The sequence below is a fragment of the Cygnus atratus genome, chromosome 6, assembly GCF_013377495.2.
Source record: "Cygnus atratus isolate AKBS03 ecotype Queensland, Australia chromosome 6, CAtr_DNAZoo_HiC_assembly, whole genome shotgun sequence".
NCBI lineage: Eukaryota > Metazoa > Chordata > Aves > Anseriformes > Anatidae > Cygnus > Cygnus atratus.
The window spans coordinates 24,827,501-24,846,361 of record NC_066367.1 but is presented as its reverse complement, the minus strand read 5'-3'; the positions used below and the strand labels follow the sequence as shown (position 1 = coordinate 24,846,361).

The window sequence follows — 18,861 nt, the reverse complement described above, 5'->3', positions numbered from 1 at the left end:
CAAAGGAAAAATAGCAAGTACTCTTGAAAGAACTCACTTCAAAATCTGATCTGACCATATAACTCCTTAGTCAATGGCTGCTGTGACAGTAATCACTGAAATTCTAGCTTCATGACTTAGGGAAGCTCCAGTTGTCGCACAGACATTCCTGGTTTAAAACCTGGAATCGGTGGCAACATTCCCATGTGCTTGTGCTACAGAAAATGAAAATGAAAATCACTAGCCCTTTAATTTCAAACTCAGGTGCAGGGGTCAGTGGAAGATATAAAAATGCCATGGTGAAAAATTCTTTGAATAGAAACACCAACTTAGGCTGGAGGCAACACTAGTGCTGGATAGAGCCCAATATCATGATGAACTGCTGCATCTCTGCAGGTTGGGAGGGAAGGGGGATGAAGGCCGAAGATCTTCGCAGAGCAATACTACTGTGTTGTCTGTCTGAAGTCCTGGGGGGCAGAGCAGAGCTCTTGGCCCTGCTCCGTTTGTGTTTCTTGGAAAGAGGGTGCTGGGGTAGGGGTGATGTTGGGATGATCTTAGTTCTGGGATTCGGTCTGAGAGAGAACTGGCATTCCCTAAGGAATAAAGAGAACCTGAAACTGATATTAAAGCTATTTATATTCTACTTTATACCAAGAAAAATATTTTACACTTAGCTTAATACCATAATTGCGAGTCCAAAACCATCACTGCTAGCTTCTAAATAGAGAACAGAATCTGGGAGGAGACAGTAAGAAAATATATGTTTTGGCTGTGTTATTGCAGCATGGAGGTAGCCAGAATTCATCACAGGCTTGAACAAAACCAGGAGTCTTAAAAGAAATACTACTTCTAAGTAGTCTTTAGACATGCAAATACTTTAAGGGCCATAAACCACATAATGTGAGCTTCAGCACAGATGGCTGCTACGCTCTAGCTACAGCTTAGGCTGCTCTTTTTCTGGTCAGTGAAGTACCAGTTTTTACACTGTCTTTGGAGTATAGTGTAGAGAACACCAGTAAAGGATGTTCTCAAGGGTGCAAAAAGGAGATTATCAGCATGTCTCAGTGCTGGTGAACCTGTAATCCTGATGGTGTGCCTCATGACCAGGCATTGCAGCAAGGCTGTGCATGAGGAGTGAAGTGTTGTATGTGGCCAGGACCAACATTTGAGGGTAGGACTGGAGAACCCATGGGATAATACTCTCCACTTTGTGTCCTGATAAGCAGAGGATTTGGTTTTCATCTTGGTGTTTGTTCTTCAAACATCATGTGCAAGCTTTCACTGAAGATGCATTTAAGTATGAATGCAGCAGCTGTGTAGATTTACAATTCACATTTGACACCATCCTGTTTACATACGATTTCATTACTGAAAAAAGATCACCAGGTAAGTGTGGCACTTCTGTTAAATTTCTGAAGGGAAATCAGTACATGACTATGTGGACTGACTAACTCACATCTGCACAAAGATAATCTAGTGAATATTGCTCTCCTCACAACTGCACTGTAGTATACCAGGAAGACCTTTGAGGCCTCCTGGCAAGAATCATGGAGAATTGCCAATAACTGAAGGTGTGGACTACTTACAGAGGTATCTCTCCCTTGCCTACACTGCAGTAACAGATGAAAAGATCTACAGTGACTGCACTTCTGAAAAACATTACAGACTGTAGAAATAGGGTCCGTTTTCACCATTTAAAAGAAATCCAAAGACCGAAAACTGGGAAATCTGATTTCTTCCCTACCAAAAAGATTTCACAGCTTATGGACAATGTGTGTCTGTATACCATATGTGTACACATTGGTACAACCATCATTTTTCTTTTAAGTTATTAAAAAAAAAAAGCATAAACTATTCTTTATTCTGAAGAAAGATCTGTTCAAATGTAATACTGATTGGAGGCTGGGAGAAAGGCTATGTTCTGTTCAGGCTCCTGGCTGGTTACTGTCACCCTCAATCCCACCGTAAAGCTGACAGCCTGGGGTAAGCTCAGCAGTGAGACCACGTCTACTGTTTGAGTCCCCTGCACCTGAGGCTTTGCAGGCAAAATCCCTGATTCACTTATGTAACCAAAGACTACTGAATATCCCTGAATCTGGCTGAAGAAAAACTGACTCAAGGACTTGGCTGTGCAATGAAATTACTGAAGGAATTTACTGAACTTTGGGGAAGGCAGACACTAATCTCTAACACAATTTGACTCAGTCTTGATCAAGAATGACTTGAGATGGCCTGCCTGAGCTTAACTGGAAACAGGTCGTTAATGTGGCAGCCTGATCTGCCCAGGATGGTTAAGAGCCAAATCTGTGTTTGGCTTTAATGCCCTTGAGGTGACTTAACGTTCTCAGTTTTTGGACATTCTGGTTCTGGCACAGTGGTGGGTGTGCAGAACTGTCCCAGCTGGTCCAGCATTGTCCTTGGATGTATTCACCCAGTACTTCCAGATAGTTGCTCCAAGAAGTTATGGAAAGCAGCTGAGCAAATATGTTTTTAACAGGCATTTTGGCTGTTCACTGTATAGCAAGACAGAGCTCACCAGGGCAGCACGTAACCATCAAAACCCATTCAGACTTGAATATTCCTCTGCCTTGTTTGGGGAGATCATTGAAGTGACTAAATCTAAGATTTTTTAAAATTTTATTTCATTTATTTTTCCCTCCTGAATTTGTTTTTCTAGCCCTCAGATTCTAACCAGGGATGTGTTTCTTTACCTTCTTAGGGAAAAAATAAATAAATAAATAAATAAAAAATAATGTTTATTAAGGATGACTGTATAAACCAATGATTTAAGTAAGGTGCTTGAGATACTAGTAGCAACCACTGTTACTTTGCAAAATGTATCATGAGCTGTGAAACTCTCCTTCTGGACAGAGCTGAATGATGTTGCCACTTGACCAGGGCTGGTGTCCCAGGCTGTTTATTTACACATACAGAAGTAGCACTGGCTTCACTTCAGCAAGTAAGACATCTTTGTTTCTTATGCAGACTTGGAGAGGCTTGCACACAGTGGTAAGGCAGCAATCCTCCGTGTCTGCAGGGAGCTATCACCATTCCCCGGTTCTCTGAATGAGACACTGAGTTATAGACGCTCATCACCCAGGACATCAGAGCAGGGAATTACAAAAGGCTTAAACTCAGGTATGCTGGACGCTGGAGTTTTGCCCTATCCATTTACTTTTCCATATGGAAGAGGGTGCATAAGGGGAAATTTACTGATAAGAGCTTGGCAAAGCATATTTCAAGAGTTCCTTTCCTTTTCATGTCTCTGGAAAGTGCAGCTGTCAACTTCACAGTATATGCTCCATAAAAATGAAACCCCTGTATCTTGTCTCTTTGTGCTGACATAAATCTAGAGGAGGCTACACAATGGCTAAAATTGCAGTTGCTGAACTGTTCCTTGTAAACTAATCCTTGGAAGCGGAGAGGTGTTTCGCAGTAGCTATTCCTGAATGTAGAACAGAACAATGATTTAATGTTGAATACACACATTTCACATATCCTTTATATTTGGAGGCTGATACAGTGGCGGACATAACCTGAAACCAGCCATCCTGGCCAAGCTGGAGTGTTGTGCTGAACACTTGTTTGGCTATATGATCAGCACGCTACCTGTGACTGTAACTGCTCAGCCCAACTAGTTGCACTCTGCTCAACTTGGCATCATAAATTTCAATTGTAAATCTTCTTAACCTCTTAAATTAGATTATAAAATAACTTATTTTGTAACTATATACAATACCATGGAAGAAAATCTTAAGCTGGCTTTCCCACGATCGCAGTAAAACAGCAGGTGTGGAAGGACAGGCCTTCAGACACAGAAGTGCTGGTTCCTTTTGAGGTCTCTGTGTTATCTCAGGGCTGTTTATGGTACCCTTCACCTTCCTCATTCAAACATTGTCTTCTGGCTACAAAAACTGAAGCATCACAGCTGGTTGTCCTTTGTCTGATCCTTCAGCTCTGAGGGAGGTCTGCGCTTTTCAAACTAGACAATAAATCTGCCTGAATTTAAATACTACTTTTTTTTTTTTTCTTAGAGACAACAGCAAAATTTCATGTGCCACACAAAAGTGACCTGTGTAGTTGACACTACAGTCCAATTAATTACTTTATTCTTTACCTCTTCCAAGCTATCCCGAAGCGTTCTTAACAAAGCCTGGGACAGAAATGGGGCTGGAATTGTCACAAATACATTTTGACTCCTCTCTCATGACTGTCTCCCTCTGTTGGATTGTGCTCAAAAACCCAATTCAACAGACTATATCGCTCTTCTTGGAGCAGTTGGTATGGATGTTGGACTTACAGAAGTTAAAATTCAATCCTGCTTTCAAATAAAAAGTTACGGTTTTTAACAACCGTAACTGTGAGTGGTGGGGAAACAGTGTTTGGTGTTGGAATCTAACCAGGTAATGCCACCAGTGGGATCAGACTTAAAAGCTCCCCAAAGCAGTGTGGAGAGGACTGCACCTCTGTTACTGCTGAAGCGCACTGGTACGTACTACAGTATGAACTGCTCCAACCTTCCAAGAACTGGTGTTAATAAAGGTGATGTTCATTGTGATTTGCTCCTTGTTATTAGGGAAAATGTGAAGAAATAACTCAAGCAGGTTTAGCCAGCAAAGACAAATCTCTCTACCCAGTTACTTGGGCTCTTCCTTGCTGTGTACTTCTCAGGCTATGACACTAGAGTGGTCAAAATGCTTCTACGACATGCAAATTCTGGAAGTGTTTTTAATTTGGTGTTTTATTATACATAACACTCATTAAATAAAGAGCTTGTAAGAAATATTATCATTACTTGTTTTCTGTTGAACCACTCTCGCCTTTTAAGGAACTGCATATTTGATCTTGCCAGCTTTTGCTTCCACAATGCTGCAAATTAATGAATGACTATATATAGGAAATTTTATAGTTCATTTAAATTCTTATAGCTTTGATTGACACAGCTCAGTAAAAAATCAAAAGAATTTTATTAAAGAAAAATCTTTCCTCCTATTTCTTCTTACCTTCTCCCCCTCTAAGAGGACATTAAAAATCTGCTCGCATCTCACTGCCCTAAAAACTTTTTGCAGCAATCTCTTGCTTTGATAAAACTAATTTTGTAAGGATGAGTAGGACACAAACAAGATGGTGTAACATCCTCCGCATTGAGACAAAAGTGAATGAAAATGTAAGAATACCATGCTCAGGCATCTTGACACCATGGCTGCTTTATGCAGATTATCTTTGGCCAGGACAAATATCCTCCTTCAAAAGGAGTAACTGTAAGAAGAAAACTGGCTTAATATGTGTAGTAACAAATAATTTGCAATGTTTTGTCAGCCTTCTTGTGAGTTTTGAAGACTAGAATTTATTGTAGCTTCTCTTTAATCTATGCTATAATCATAGCTTAAATCTTGCTTTGCTTCTTCTCTGAAACTGCTTGTAAATATTTAATTAAAACATGTTAGCTTTCATACCATCAACCTTATTTTGAATCTGAGCACAAGTAGCGTAGAGAGTACTAAGATTTTCAGGCCAAGCCTTAAAAGCATTCTAAATCACTGAAGTCACTATTTAGTCTAACTTTCCTTTTTCGAAGTTGGAGTGCCAATTGGCTTTTTTTTTTTTTCTAGTATGCATTGTCTTCATACCTTCTGATTGCCCAGTTACCAGTAACTAAAATAACCTCAGAACTTCTACACAGCACAACGTATGCATGGTTAGCACACCAACTTTAAAACATGTTCATTCAAGTAACTAACCATGGAAAGAAAAACTTCAAAGTGCTAGAAAGTGATACCTGTATCCTACAAAGAAACATAAAGGAAAAGGCCAGCACCAGGTTCTAGGGAAAACAAAACAACACAACCACAAACATTACAGAAAAAGAGGTCTTAAATTCAGGTCTTTATAGTGCTGTTCCATTTCCAAAGATGCTTTCCCTGATAAACCATGAGCTGTGAAAAAACACTGTTTCAGAGCTGTTATGTGTGCAAGAGGAACAGAACAGTAGCAGTAACACACACTCTCTGTATCTCAACTTCAAATATTTCCTGATCCATATTCTTGACATCGAGATCTGGAAATACCTATCAAGGAGAATGAGGGACTGGAACGACTCTGCTCTGCTCCCATTCCTGTATAAGCCAAATTGCATGACTCAGCCCAGACTCTATTTACTCTATTTATGCCCAGTAGATATTTGACACCTCAACAACTATTCTGTGTATTCTAGTGCTTTGCTAACTGTTCTGGTTTGCCAGCTCTAAATAATGCCTAATTCTTCTTTTTTATGTTAACTGAAGCCTGTTACTGCTCCTGTTTCTTAGCACCAGTGTGTTTGGTGCTTATGCACTGGTACTACATTCAAGATAAAAAAAGAAACAAACAATCATCTGTAAAAACTATGACCTTAAACAGAACTGTAAAGCAAAACAGAACTCTGAAGGTTTTGGACTCTCCCCTTATTCTTTCAAATACAATTCTCAAAAGTGAAAATTGAGTCTTACCCAATAATGAGTGAAAAAGGGCTACTTCATGTGTTTTACAGGATCTACCATATACTGCAAATCCCATATGATGTCTGCATTTATTTGTTTATCCTGACACATTAGTTTTAACCCCCCAATGCTGCTGCACAGCTGCTTGGTAGTTAGCTCTTCCCTGGCATTTACCTGTGGAACCTCTTGCCCGTTTATGATACCTTGCAACTGATCTTCAGGGAAGAAAACAATTCAATAAAGGAAAGTTTAAGACTTCTGCCCTTAAATTCACCTTTAAAAATAATAATAAAAAATACGTGAAGAGAACTATCTAGTCAAGGCAGAAGGTTTTTTTTTTTTTTTTTTTTTTTTTAAGTTCAAAGCAGCTCCACTTTCATCAGTTAAATTCCCACTTTATTACTGGATTATAATGGGTCTAAACCCGGCTTGGCTCAAAAACAGTGCAGCTGAAAAAGAAATCCTGCCCACCCATTTCTTTGATGATAACACTTTGCACTCTCATTGTAAACCAGAACAAAGAGTTAACTTCTGAAAACGGAAAGTCAAAAACAAGGGAAATAACTAGGCATCTTATTTTATACATGTCAAATTACTATTAAATCAAAATTTCTCTTAATTTTATCACATTTACAGTTGACTTCAAATGCATCTCTTAATGCTGTTCCTTCTACTTTAGGAAAGCACAGAAAACAATTGTGTACTTTTATCATTTAATAGGAAAAAATACTGCCAACAGTGCATTAATTTATTAGTTATCAAAGGCTGTGCTAAGAATTAGATTTTGCAGTTAAAGGGTATAAACCTAAGTCATCAATTTTAAAAAAATGAATTTATGCCAGTTATTTGAAGTTACACGCTTCAAGGGAAGCAGCACCATAATTTAATGAGGAACAAATTCAATTCATAATTTAAACAGCTAGGAACTCAATTCATACAAAAAATACAAATACTACTATCAGTACCATACTTATTAATACACGTCAGAAAAAAAAAAAACACTCAATTATCTGAACAAGCACATCCTATTTTGTTTCCTGAGTCATTGTTTCATAATGGTATTTTGCAGAGTTCTTTGTAACCTAGCTATATTGGCATCCAATGCTGCTAAGCCATTCTTAAAGTCCTCTTCATCTCGAGAAGTAAATGTTGAAAAAGAGGATGCACTCCATTCAGACTTCCCTGATATATCATCAAATGAAATAAAACTAGTATCAGTTACTTCATTGCCTCGTTTCTTAGGAAACTCTTTCTGAAATGGCATTGGAACATGTGGCTGAATTTGGCCTGGTTTGTCTGTACAGTCTTTTGCAGCTCCACTTGGAGCGCCTTTTGGCTTCACTTGGACTTTGTCTCGTGGTTTCACCTTATCTCCTGTAACTTCAAGTGTGTTTTCCATAGTCTTTTTCATGCTGTACCCAGCTCTTAATTTATCCAGAATAGTTGGATCCTTTGACACTTCACATCTATTCTGCTGCAAAGAGTTTGACAGCTCACAGTTGAAGTCTAACATCTTACAAGCCCCTCTAGTATCGTGTAGTCCATCAGTTCTCCCAGAGACGACCTGTTTTTTAGAGGCACTGCTAGTCAATGGAATGTAAACAGTCTCATCCAACTTGCTTTGTTCATCTACTAAAGTCCCAGAATCACTACCTGTTTCTGCATCTTGCTTCACTAAGGTTGGCAATATTCTGGAAGCCGATGCTCTTTCTTCTGAGAATGTATGTTTTATATTATTTTCTTCAGCAGCAAACTTTTCATAGGCTAGATTTAGCATTTGCAATTCTCTGTTTTTATTTGAAAATTGAAGTTCTGTATCTGTCAAAATATGATCCATTTCTAATTTTTTAAGGTAAGTCATTACTGAAGTACTCCCAGGAAATGGATCAGGCTGCATCTGTTTCTCATAGTCTTCCAAAAGGGACTTTGAGAGACCTTTTTCAGATCTGGGTTTAATGTTGTCTGCTGTGAGGTCTGACAGAAGTTTGGCCATACTGCCCTGCAAAGCTCTGTTAAGATAAGATAAATGCAGCAGGTTAACTATATTTTCGGCAACTATTTTTCAAAAACTTTTATATAAAAATGAAATCAGATTTACCGGATGACAGCTAAATTACAATTCTTTCTACATACATAATTCTTTCTACATACATAAAATACTAATATAGATGTGAACCAATTGCAAGTTCCTTCAATTTCATTCTTCGCCTCAGAGAAATGCACCTAGCACAACACACTGAAGTTATTCAGATTATTCCTGATTTACCTGCTTTGAGTACTACAAAATAAATAGATGTCAAGAAACTATTATAAAGCATTTTGATAGTCGTTTCTATATCAGAGAAAGTTCTTCCAAATTATTCTATTGCTTCTAAAGAAAAAAAATAATCAAATTTTCTAATTTTCTGTTTTCTGTATCAAAAAATGAACACTTAATCCTAATATATATATTATCCAGCATATTTATATAAACATGCAATAATAAGACATCATTATACTACCATCTGGTGGTCAGTATTTAACAGCTACAGAAAAGCATAATGTATCTGAATGTCTACTAAAGATATAAATAATGATTAAAAACACTCCACCATTTCAATCAATATCACCTAAAAACAAGACAGATGACAGTTTATCTTCCTCCGCACATCATGTCCACACAAATTTTATGCACACACGACTCTGGATGTTTAAAAACATTTGTGAGCCTCTCAGCTTGTCACCAGATTCATAGAACACGATGATGAAATAAATTCACAGTAACATTTTTTAAAAAAATTGGTGAGTAATTCAACATTCCTTCAGGGGATCTAAGAGTTCCCACCCTCACCCTTCATTAAAACTTAAGCATAATCTAATTCAAGTGTATGTACAATTAGATGAGGGACTGCTCATTTCCACAAGAAGAGCTCGCTGTGGGAGACTTGAAGACTGATCTTTCTGCCAGTTCTTTTCATAAGAGTTTGATTTCTGATTTTCTAAGGGGAAAGAGAAATCCCTCCTTAATTCAGTTCAAAAGTTAACTTCCTAATTCTATGGCTTCAAGGGAAGTATCAGTAGGTTTTCAGGTCCATGCACTACCCAACCAGCTCCTTACTTGCAGTCTGCTACAAGAGTTAAGACTTTGCACAAGTTACCTCAGGTAGCATTGCACTTTGACTAACATCATGGAACAAGACAACTCTGTTTTAATACAGTTGTAGCACTATGGTAGCAAACAGTATGCACCAAGAGAGGCTTTAGCCTACCTCAAAGATACTGGTGTAGCACTAAAGATTACAATAACTTAAAGTACGGAGAAAAAAAAAAAAGTGAGGTCAAGAGGCCAAAATAACACTTAGCCAACAGTACCTGGTTAACTCACGTAGTCTGTTAACTTCTGCGTCACGCTGGCGTAATGTTATGCCCAAAATCTTATTTTCCTTCTCAGAAGCTTCCAGGTTAAACTGAAGGCTCTTCACATTTGCTAATGCCTCCTCCACCTCTAAAATACCAAGAAGAATTTTAAAATTTTTCAAATTTTAAAACACCAAAAGAAGAACAATTTCAAAACACTTACCAATCTTGAGCTTGGTAGAATGAATATCATATTGCTGTTTGTTTTCAAGCAATTCCTTTTCTTTATCTTGAATATCTTTTGTAAGATGTTTATTTTCTTCCTTCTGATTTTCTATTATTTTAAGTAGCTCTTCATTTTTAGCCTGCAGCGACTCAAGGCCTTTCAATGATTCTTTCAATTGAGTCTGGAGCATCATGTTCAAGGACTGCAAAGAAACTACTACCAAAAGTAAAACATATGAAGTTAAGTGTCTTGTGTGGTACAGTTTGGACTTATACACTGAACTGTTTTTACAAAATGCTCATAATTTTGGTTACAGATAAATTTTTTTTGGGGGGGGGCAGGGAGATAAACTGCAAGCTTTCTTCTTAGCTAATTGTCACTCTCATTGTAAGAGGACATAAGGTAAAATAATCTGTTCTGGAGCTGAACCCTTCATGTCCCTGGAACCTAAGCAGTCACAACAAGCCATACAAATGCAGTTGCGTGACTAGATCCTCAACGCTTAGTTCAGTTGTCACTAAAGGCCAAAGTATGTAGTGTTATTTTTTATTTATAGATCTGTATCTTTATTATGTGTATCTCTTTAAACAAAGCCTTAACAAAAATGCTCCTAATAAACATCGTTATCTATTAGTACTTTACATTCATAGTTGCAGCTCTGTCCAGATGTCTTCTCATTTCTCTCTCGTTCCCTGAGTTGCTGGTTTAATATTCTTAGTCTCCTAAATGTGAATCGTGAAAAAGTGCATAGTTAGAAAGTTCAAAATAAGTCCCAAAACAATGCATTTTAAATTAGTTTGGTAAGAATAAAATGTCACAATATTTTAGAAATATGAGAAAGTTTTATTAATGTATTTTTCTTGCATTCCAATCTTTCTTCAACACAAAAGACCCTTTACAAAGTCTGGTAAACATATTTCCCTCTGCTCTGAAGTGAAGTGTTACCCAGTTATGTAACTGAAAGCTCCCCTGAAATGAGAGTTATTTCTACATCTAAGAATACACTACAAAAGGAATAAAGAGCAAACCAATTATGTTAATACTGTAGTTTTCAGACAAGATGATATGCTGATCCCATCTAGACAAAGTCCCAGTCTTGATGTAACTGATGCTAATAAAACACCAGTATTAACTGACATCTTGCTTCAGTGGCTACGCATTAATTAAACAAAGCCTTACCAACACACTTGATAATATATAATATAGACAAAGATGAAAGGGCCACAACACTTAGAACACAACAATGCTAAAACGTGCAATTTAGAACAGACCAATTAAGAATACTTTAGGTGGTTTTGCTGTAAATACAGAATCACCAAACAGTTACTAACCTACGCAGCTGCGCATTTTCACTTCTGAGAGGCTGTAAAGCTAGTGCTATTTCGGTTTGTACATTTGTACTTCCCACTACAGCTGGGAGCAATGATATGCAGTCTTCAATTTCATTCATCAACCTTAACATCTCTGAATCATCTGCAGAAGGCAGGGAAAAAGACACAGAAAAACCTGTAATGGGACAATCAAATTGATGCAATAGTATCTAATCTACATTTAAAGAAAACCCGATTTATTCTGACCACCTATCTTTATTTATTTAAAACTTTAAAGCTTGACTACGAGAACTACACTTTTGGATCTTGATAAATCCTATCTAACTAACCTTGGTGGGATTGCTGTTGCAATCTGTATACACCGCTCTCTTTCTGAGGGGAAAACACTGTATATGAAATGAGAGCTATCTTTATCCTAGCTGTTACAATGATGTTAAAATACTCCAAAAAATAACTTAATTCTTCTCCACAGTGAAACACAAAGGACTTAAAGTTGTGGAAAACCAATCCGAGATGTCACACACCTTCCTGAAAATGAAGTGCTTGCTCATTTTATGCAGTTTTTCTGTTATTTTTACATAATCACTCTACTGCAAAATGAGCATGTCTTACCTTGATCTGTTATCAGTGCTCGGAGCTCTCCCAAGAGGTATTTCACTGTCTTAACCTTATGGGCTGTTTTTTCTGGGCTTTCCTGTCTCTGTTTTAGATCTTTCCTTACAAAACTTCTCTGGCAACTTGTATCTCTCACTGGGGCTACATCAAGTACATTCAAGTCGTCTTCTTCACTAAGTTCTTCAAAAGTGTCCTCCTCCCTGTTCATTGAGACATTTTGTGTTGCTGGACAATGATGACAGTGCTTCTGATCAGTCCTGCCATTTGTGATTTCATGCAATTGTAACAGGGACAGGTGAGCTTGTATGCATCTTATCAAATCTGCTTCTTTACGCTGCTGCTCATGGCTTGGGGTCATCTCTCTGCCAATAGATGATGGGGTGAATGTAGGCACCGTAGAGTTACGTGATGCATCTGATGCTATACAGGGCATCACACCAGGAAGAGCACTGGCAGACTGCGTTTGTGGAGTAGTAGAATTAGAAACTACAGGGAAAGCCACAGTTCCTCTTGTCTGTGCCACGTATTCATTGCCACTATTTACAGGAACATCCTGCATGAAGAAGATCCATATTGAACAGAAAATTAACATGGAGGTTTTTCAAATGTTTAAAACACAACAACAACAACAACCTTGTCTCACTCACTGTGGTCTTGGTCATTCTTTGCATTTTATAAAAATACCTACATCTCAAACTCCTTAATTGCATAAATTTTCCAGCATACTCTGAATAATTCATGTGTAAATCTGGTTTACATTATCTTTACCTTAAATATTATAGATAACATAAAGCACAGTCATTCTCAGTTGTTATCGAAGAAAAAAACCTCAGCAGCATTTTTGTTGCTGTTGTTTTTTGCTTTGTAAGTACACATGCCTTGAAAGCAAACCAGAACAAGAAAAAAGAAAAAAGAAAAAAAAAAGGACAATGCTGTTACATTTCAATATTTTAAGTTGACAAATTTTTAAAGAGTCAGGGTTAGCACTAACTATACATGGACTGCCTGCAGATGGAAGATAAGTCTACAGTCTTACAGTCTCAAGGTGCAAGCACATACAATTTCCCAAGGTGGCAGTTGGTACTCTCCATTAGTTTTATTTTATGCCCTGAAACACACAAGCCGTTTAAAATATGGCTCTAAGATACAACATAGTATCTGAAGAAATATGCAAGTTGATCATTGGTGGGGAAAAGGTACATATCAGATGATTTCTTTAATCAGGAATTGTTTAGTGACCCGAATACACATGACTGAGTATATAATTATTAACAGTAATGAATAATTCCCTGCACTTTTCATGCCTGTTGTCTATTACAGAATTCACCACAGAGAAACAATCACCACAGAGAAACAATCAGCCATTTGTAATGCCTCCAATTTCATTCATCGGTGTCTATGTATAAAACATTTTAAATAGCAGTATTTCCTGTCATTATTTATTCTGTTCATCAGTATAGGTTGAAATATGTACATTTTTTTCTTAAGGAAACAAATTACATAAGACCAATAAAAAAAAACACAAATAAATGTATAAATAAATAGTTATTGCTCATTTAAAATGCTTATTAATAGTTCAAATAAAACTTTTACTTACTGATTGAGTAGATAAGGGATTAGCTGCACACTGTAGGGACGGATCTGCTGTGGAGGTAGGTAGTCGATAATTAAATGCTGTAACATTTTGATATCCTGAAGTAAAACAATGGTTTCATAGATCAGGGCAATTCTGCACAAAACTCAGAGTAAAATAGCAAGCCCTACATTAATAGTCCTACTAACCATGATCTGAGGTAGGAAAAGGAGTTACAGTAGGAATTTGGTTATTGTTCTGCGGTGGCTGGCCAGTTACCAGAGACATCTGAGTTTGCAAACGTTCACACAGTTTCTGATGCATCACAGGAGACTGTTGACTGCAAGGCATATGAATTGGTGGAACCGGCTGATTCTGTTGCGCACTGGAAAGTTCTTTCTCCGCAGATGGTGTGGTAGATGAGGCAAGTTTCTTATTTGATATTTGCACTAGAGAAAAAGATCAAAAAACTCAGTTGAAGTTGAAGATCTTGACCTACACAAACACATTGTGTCATCAGGCACACTGGTAGGTTCCTTTGACATATAAAAGATCTTATGGCGTAAGATCCTAGTCAGATTTAATGAGCAGCAAATTAATTCATCTTAGTGTTGTTTTTTTTTTTTCCCCTAGATAGAGCAAACTAACCCAGTTGGATAGACTGCTGTCCTTGAAAGAAGCAAAGAGATTTAATCCTATATAAAGTTCTAAAACGCTACTCGTAACATCTCTGCTAAGCTGTTTCCTAAACCTTTAGGCTACTGGAAATAACCCATACCAAGCACTCTCCAAATATAATTTTCTCGTGTTGGGTATAATTAAAATTACATATTCTTCCAGTGCTGGAAAGACATGAACTAGGTGCCCATCTTCTATAATTGACAGAAGAGTCATTCTGCTATATACCAAGTTCACAGGTCCCACCTGCCTAATGGATTAGAAATCACAAAAAAGAAATGGAGTGGAGAGAGGAAGAAATGCTAATAAAAACATGAATTATTTCAAGTAACAGTGACTCAGCCTAGAGCACTTTGACTTGCTATCCATTCCAGTGCTCTGGACCCTAAACCATTTGAATTGCTATTATGTATTCCAATACTTTCCTGTTTCTAAAAACTGATCTATAAGAAAAGCATAGCTAGATGACTAACTCCTAGACAATTTATAGCTCTGTATCCTAAACAGAGACTAAGCACAGTAACACTTCACTCTCCAAGAGAAATGCGGCATGGGTATTATCATATTATCATCCTTTTTTGTATTTCCTAATGGCTAAACTCTTATGATGCTGGTATTTGTAAACCCACCTAACTTTCTTTTTTCTACATGAAGCTCAAACATCTGAGAGTTTCAGTAATTGCTAAAGCATTTAAGGTTTCCAAAGGTAATGAGTAATGTCTATATCCTTTGCAGATCTAGCCCTGGATCAACCTACAACAAAATACAGTTATCTGAAGCCTTATTACATCTCCTCAAGAGGTTCAGGAGTCTCTCATTATTGTTTGAGAAAAAAGCATGCCCCAGAAAATCTGCTTACCAATTTCTTTTCGGATGTGTGCAGCAGTAATGTTCTTTTTCAGCCCTTTCTTATTGGATGTACTCGCTTTGGTTAGTGAAGGCTTGGAAGTAAATTTAACAGAAGTTGTTTTCCCAGTTTGTTTATGGTTAGTCTCCCTTCCTATTATTATTTTAAACAAAAGCTGGTCAACAAAACAAACCAAAACAGTACTATAAAAACTAAAAATGTAACTTAAATTTTCAAAAGGTACAACCTGTAGCCTCATTTTGTAATATATTCTTCAGTAAAGTTGCACAACGGTCAAGTCCATTATGAATAGTATCAACCTGCACAAAGAATACTGTGGTCAGAAAATGAGTATCAGTAAAACAAGGCACCATTTTAGAGAAGACTGTTCCCCACTATTACCTGAAAAAACAACTGATCATCAGCAAAAATGCTTGATTTCCCATGTATTACTTTACAACTATATGAAAATTAGCAAACATGCAATTTTTGAAAAAAATACATACATTGTGTTGTTGCATGCTTGTCCATTTGTTTCGGTAATTGCAGGTGTGTGGGTTTTTTTTATTGTTATTTCCAGGTACAGTTAAGCTATTAGCTACAGCATACTTTCAGTTCGGAAATAATTGACTCAGCACTGCACAGAAAATATTGCTGCAGCATGCAACTCATTCTTTCTGGCACACAACCTAACAAACATACCTATAGTTCTGGCAGCAAAAACAGCATAATTATGTTTGCAAAATGTATGTTGTGCCTTAACAAGCTCTGTCAATAGTCAAAATGCACACAAAGCCAACTTGCATGCATCTGCAACATGCAGTACAGACCCTCTTGCTGGTTTTGCAGGAGCTATTTCTAGTTGAGATGCAGTAGTATCTAAATTAATGTGTTGAGGTTTTTTTTCCAGGTATTCCAGCTTCCATTCTCTCTAGATGACATAGATGACTGTATTAAAAAGTCACTTGACTACCTGGTCATCAGAATCAGTGGAATAGAGAGAGTGTCCAGCCTCCACATCAGGATGACATTCTTTTCTTAATCCAAACCTGAAAGAGTTAAATTCACTATTCATATTACCTCCTTTGCATACAAAGTAAAAAGTTACTTTTATTCAATAACAGCAAACTAAAAATTCTTTTGTCAACAGATTAATTTTTGCCCAGAGAGGTTGTGGATGCCCCATCCCTGGAGGTGTTCAAGACCAGGTTGGACGAGGCCCTGAGCAACCTGATGTAGCGGGTAGCAGCCCTGCCTATGGCAGGGGGTTGGAACTGGATGGTCTTTGAGCTCCCTTCCAACCCAGGCCATTCAATATGATATGTACATATGTATTATATATATATACAAACGATATCATACAATATATAAACAAATACTTTTTTCTTTTTGCAAACTCTACTGCTGCAGCAAAAGTGTTGAACAGATATTAACAACTTACATCCAAGGAGAATTTAGTCCTAACACTTATACGAGACTAGTAACTATATGGATTCAGTCTTTCATAAACACAACGTATAGACAGAGTTAAGGCTGTATTTCCCCAGGCAAGCCTTCTGCTCAGGTTGGGTCTGTCTGTCCACAGGCTGCTCAGGACCTGGTTGCACTGCCTTCGAGCCAGGCACCTTTATTGATACACACACAGGATTTCTGGCTGGTTGATAGGTACAGCAGGTACAAGGCCCCCAGACGCTCACGCACTCAAGCTCAGACACCAACCCTGACTCGAGCCTTACCGCTTCCTTCCACTCGGTACCTTCGCTGCTCCCGCGTGCCTCCCAGAGGACAGCACCTGCCGAGTACAGAACCGTGCTTTCATTTTCACGGAACACCTCCACAACGGGGAAGGGCTGCCCGAAAGCAGCGCTCCCCGTAGGGCCCTCAGCAGGACACCCCCGCCCACTCTCCCTGAGGGTCCCGAGCCCCGTGCCGTGACGGGACGGCCCCGGCTCCCGCCCGCACCTTGCATGGCCGCGCAGCGCCCACCCTCGCCATGGCCCCGGCCCCTGGCCCGGCCGTTGGCCGAGGGGCGGGGCCTAAGGAGCGTTAGCCCCGCCCCGCCCGGCCGCTTCTCGGGCGCGGGAAGGAGGGAGGGAGGGTCTGTGAGGGGAGGGTCTGCGCGGGGATTGGCGGAGAAGGGCGGCGGAGAAGCCAATGGAGAAGCGGAGGCGGCCATTGGGGTGTGGCCGCGCCGCGGGCCCGCCCTCTGCTGAAGGGCTTCGCGGCCCCGCCCCGCCGCTCGCCTCAGAACCGCCGGCGGCCGGCTGGGGGCAGCAGAGCGACTCACGCAGCCGGGGGTGCCCCTCGGGGCGCCCGCTGGGCATTTAGGGCAACTTTGGCAGCACGTCCTGCCGGGTGGGGGCTGTGTGCGCCCACAAAATACCCCGAGGAACGAGCTTTGAGGGGTGCGCAGCGCCCCCTGAAGGAAAAGTGTCTCATAAAAGTGCCTTACGGCCTCAGCTCGGCCTTAGCAGCACAAATGTTAAGCGGGGTGGTGGAAAGTCAAAGGGAACTGCTGACGTTTGGCATATATCAGGCCTTTGCTCTCCAGCTAGTGCCAAATCTTCCCTTAAAACAACCCTGTATGTAGGTTGTAAAGGACAGACAGTGCCTCAGCCAGGTTTCGCACAGGCTAATATGTTAGCATTCCACATATATTCAGTTTTGTTAACTGAATAAACAGACCTGAAAACAGCATAGAAAGCAATTACGCTTACTCAGGCTGAAAATGTAATTACAGTACTGTGTTATTAAGAGTACTGTAGCAGAGGTGCATATTCAACATCTGTGCTCTCCCAATGTGTAAATTGTTTTCAGGTATTACTACATTTGCACTGAAACTGTGCTGAACTGAGTAAAACCGTGTTGTGAATTTAGTTATCTTGTCAAAAAAAAAAGGTTTTCTGGAAGGATTTTGGGACAGCTTCATTATTATTATTATTTTTTTGCTTTGAAAATGTTAAAACAGGAAGATCACTATAAGAAGAAAACACATGAAGTCCTCTTTAAATTTTGCTGAAGTAAAGAATATAAACTAGCAAAATAGAAGATTAAAAGAACTCAGACATACGGCAACTACCCAACTAGTGCCAGAAACATTGATATACTTTTTTCTTCAGGGTGTTTATGGAAATTCATGGGTGATTCCTCATTGAACTGATGGACATGAGTGTGGTGATTAAAATAATTAATCACAGAATCACAGAATGGCCGAGGTTGGAAGGGACCTTTTAAGATCATCTAGTCCACCCCCCTGCCAAGCAGGATCACCTCGAGTACGTTGCGCAAGATGGCGGCATCCAGGCGGGTTTTGAGTATCTCCAGAGAAGGAGACTCCACAACCTCTCTGGGAAACCTGTGTTGTGTCACCCTCACAGTAAAGAAGTGCGCCCTCATATTCAGCCTGGAACCTCCTGTTCTTTAGTTTGTGCCCGTTGCCTCTCATCCTGTTGCTGGGCAAAACTGAAAAGAGACCAGCTCCATCCTCTCGACATCCTCCCCTCAGATATTTATACGCGTTGATGAGGTCTCCCCTCAGTCTTCTCTTTTCCAGGCTAAACAGGCCCAGTTCTCTCAGCCTGTGCTGGTACGGCAAGTTCCAGGCCTATAATCATCTTAGTAGTCCTCCTCTGGACTCGCTGAAGTAGTTCTATGTCCCTCTTGTACTGGGGAGCCCAGAACTGGACACAATACTCCAGGTGCGGCCTCACCAGGCCTCATGAGCTTGGCGTTGTCAGCAAACGTGCTGAGGGTGCACTCTGTTCCTTCGTCCTGGTCTTTGATGAATGTTGAACAAC

At 39.3% G+C, this 18,861-nt stretch overlaps 1 protein-coding gene across 6 annotated transcripts; it reads right to left on the bottom strand.

Annotated features, from left to right (window-relative positions):
* Positions 1–6,972: 6,972 nt before the first annotated feature.
* CCDC14 (coiled-coil domain containing 14) lies at positions 6,973–17,121 on the bottom strand. Of its 6 annotated transcripts, none has more exons than XM_050711588.1 (13): positions 17,027–17,106; positions 16,801–16,856; positions 16,038–16,113; positions 15,312–15,384; positions 15,077–15,217; positions 13,749–13,988; positions 13,564–13,658; positions 11,964–12,519; positions 11,352–11,493; positions 10,663–10,742; positions 10,018–10,233; positions 9,810–9,942; positions 6,973–8,467 (listed from the first exon to the last, which is right to left on the bottom strand). In XM_050711588.1, the coding sequence occupies exons 1-13, from the start codon at positions 17,057–17,059 to the stop codon at positions 7,501–7,503; spliced, it is 2,808 nt and encodes a 935-aa protein (XP_050567545.1). In that variant the 5' UTR covers positions 17,060–17,106; the 3' UTR covers positions 6,973–7,500. The 6 variants fall into 6 exon arrangements, with proteins under 6 accessions (XP_050567545.1, XP_035425581.1, XP_035425572.1 ...); XM_035569679.2 differs by having other exon boundaries at positions 6,974–8,467; positions 10,018–10,236; XM_035569688.2 differs by lacking the exon at positions 15,077–15,217 and having other exon boundaries at positions 10,018–10,236; positions 11,352–11,526.
* Between the last annotated feature and the right edge of the window lie 1,740 nt (positions 17,122–18,861).

Excerpts from the sequence above, each read along its gene's own strand:
- CCDC14 (XM_035569660.2), bottom strand. The coding sequence starts at position 17,033 with ATGCAAGGTGCGGGCGGGAGCCGGGGCCGTCCCGTCACGGCACGGGGC. Across the intron at positions 13,989-15,076 it reads ACACATCCGAAAAGAAATTG|TGCAAATATCAAATAAGAAA; the intron begins GTAAGCAGATTT and ends CTTTTTCTCTAG. Across the intron at positions 9,943-10,017 it reads TTCTACCAAGCTCAAGATTG|AGGTGGAGGAGGCATTAGCA; the intron begins GTAAGTGTTTTG and ends TTGGTATTTTAG.